Source organism: Eimeria mitis, genomic scaffold, assembly GCF_000499745.2.
Source record: "Eimeria mitis Houghton genomic scaffold, Emh_scaff2775, whole genome shotgun sequence".
NCBI lineage: Eukaryota > Apicomplexa > Conoidasida > Eucoccidiorida > Eimeriidae > Eimeria > Eimeria mitis.
In genome coordinates, this window is record NW_013571118.1 from 2,995 (window position 1) to 4,312 (window position 1,318).

Consider the following 1,318-nt stretch of genomic DNA (forward strand, 5'->3'; position numbering starts at 1 on the left):
AGAGTATGCCCTTCTTCGAGCAGCCCTTCTGGCACCTGCTGCAGCTGCTGCTGCACCTTGACCTGCTGCTGCAGCGCTTCGGCTGCCGGAGCTTCATTGACTCCTCCTTCAGCAGCAGCAGCAGCAGCAGCAGCAGCATCAGCAGCAGCAGCAGCAGCAGCAGCAGCTCCTGCTGCCATCCGGCATCTTCTGCTGCTGCGTTTACGCAGCTTCTCCAGGGCAGCAATACACAACACCCGTGACCGCAGGGCTGAACGGATCTGCTGCTTCCTCTCTGCTGCTGCTGCTTCTTGCTGCTCTCTTGCTGCTGCTTCTGCTGCTTCTTCTTGCTGCTCCCTTGCTGCNNCTGCTGCTGCTGCTTCTTGCTGCTCTCTTGCTGCTGCTTCTGCTGCTTCTTCTTGCTGCTCCCTTGCTGCTGCTGCTGCTGCTGCTGCTGCAGCTGCTAGAACCACTGGTTCTTCGGCAGTTGATGCTGCTTGGATGGGAGAAGCAGCAGCAGACGTAATAGCGGTGCTCTGAGACCTTGCTGCTGCTGCTGCTGCAGCAACAAACGCAGCAACAGCTGCAACAGCAGCAGCAGCACTGGAGGGAGCCGGGTGGCCATGGTTCAGCAGCAGCTGTGCTGCTGCTGCTTCGACTGCTTCGCGGTGTACAGACACCGGAAACCATCGGTGCTGCAGCAGCGCGTGCTGCGGCAGCCCGAGACGCCGCTGCAGCAGCTGCTGCTGCAGCGCAGCAGCAGGAAGACACAAAGCAAACGAGCAGCTGCATGTAGGTGCAGAGAGAGAATCAAGTAAAGCTGCTGCTGCAGCAGGGAGAGAGCAGGATGCCCCCAGCAACCAGTTGCTGCTGTTGCTGCTGCTGCTGCTGCTGCTGCTGAGTGCTGCTAGTCTCTTCTGAAGCCAAGGCAGCAGCGGAGGAGACAAATGCAGCAGCACCTGGTTTGCTGCTGCGCTGCTGGGAACAGCAGCAGCAGCAAAGCCGTCTACGGTGTACGTACAGTCCCCCCATGCATGCTTGAGGGTTAAAGAAAGACGACTCTCGTTGCTGCTGCTGCTGCTGCTGCTGCTGCTGATGCTGCTGCTGCTGCTGCTGCTTTGTGAAAGAGCCCGAGTTGCTGGGTGCAGGAAAAGCTGCTGCTGCTGCAGCTGCAACTGCAGCTGCTCAAGCTGCAGCAGCTGCTTCTGCAGCTGCCGTTGACCGAGCTGCTGGTGCGGCTGCTGCTGCTGCAGCTGTCGTCGCACCTCGTTCTGCAGCTGATGAAAGAAGAAGCAGTCTCTGTTCTCGTCTTTTATAATAGGGGACCTCGCAGCATCCC

The 1,318-nt window shown here is 59.3% G+C and overlaps 1 protein-coding gene across 1 annotated transcript in view; it reads right to left on the reverse strand.

The window, feature by feature from the left end:
- Positions 1–1,318, reverse strand: part of EMH_0058510 (uncharacterized protein) — a gene marked incomplete at both ends in the record, with an annotated part of 7,543 nt that overhangs the window by 2,789 nt on the left and 3,436 nt on the right. The window contains 2 exon segments of the mRNA XM_013497584.1: positions 36–343; positions 347–1,316. Of these exon segments, the coding sequence (XP_013353038.1) occupies positions 36–343; positions 347–1,316 (1,278 nt within the window).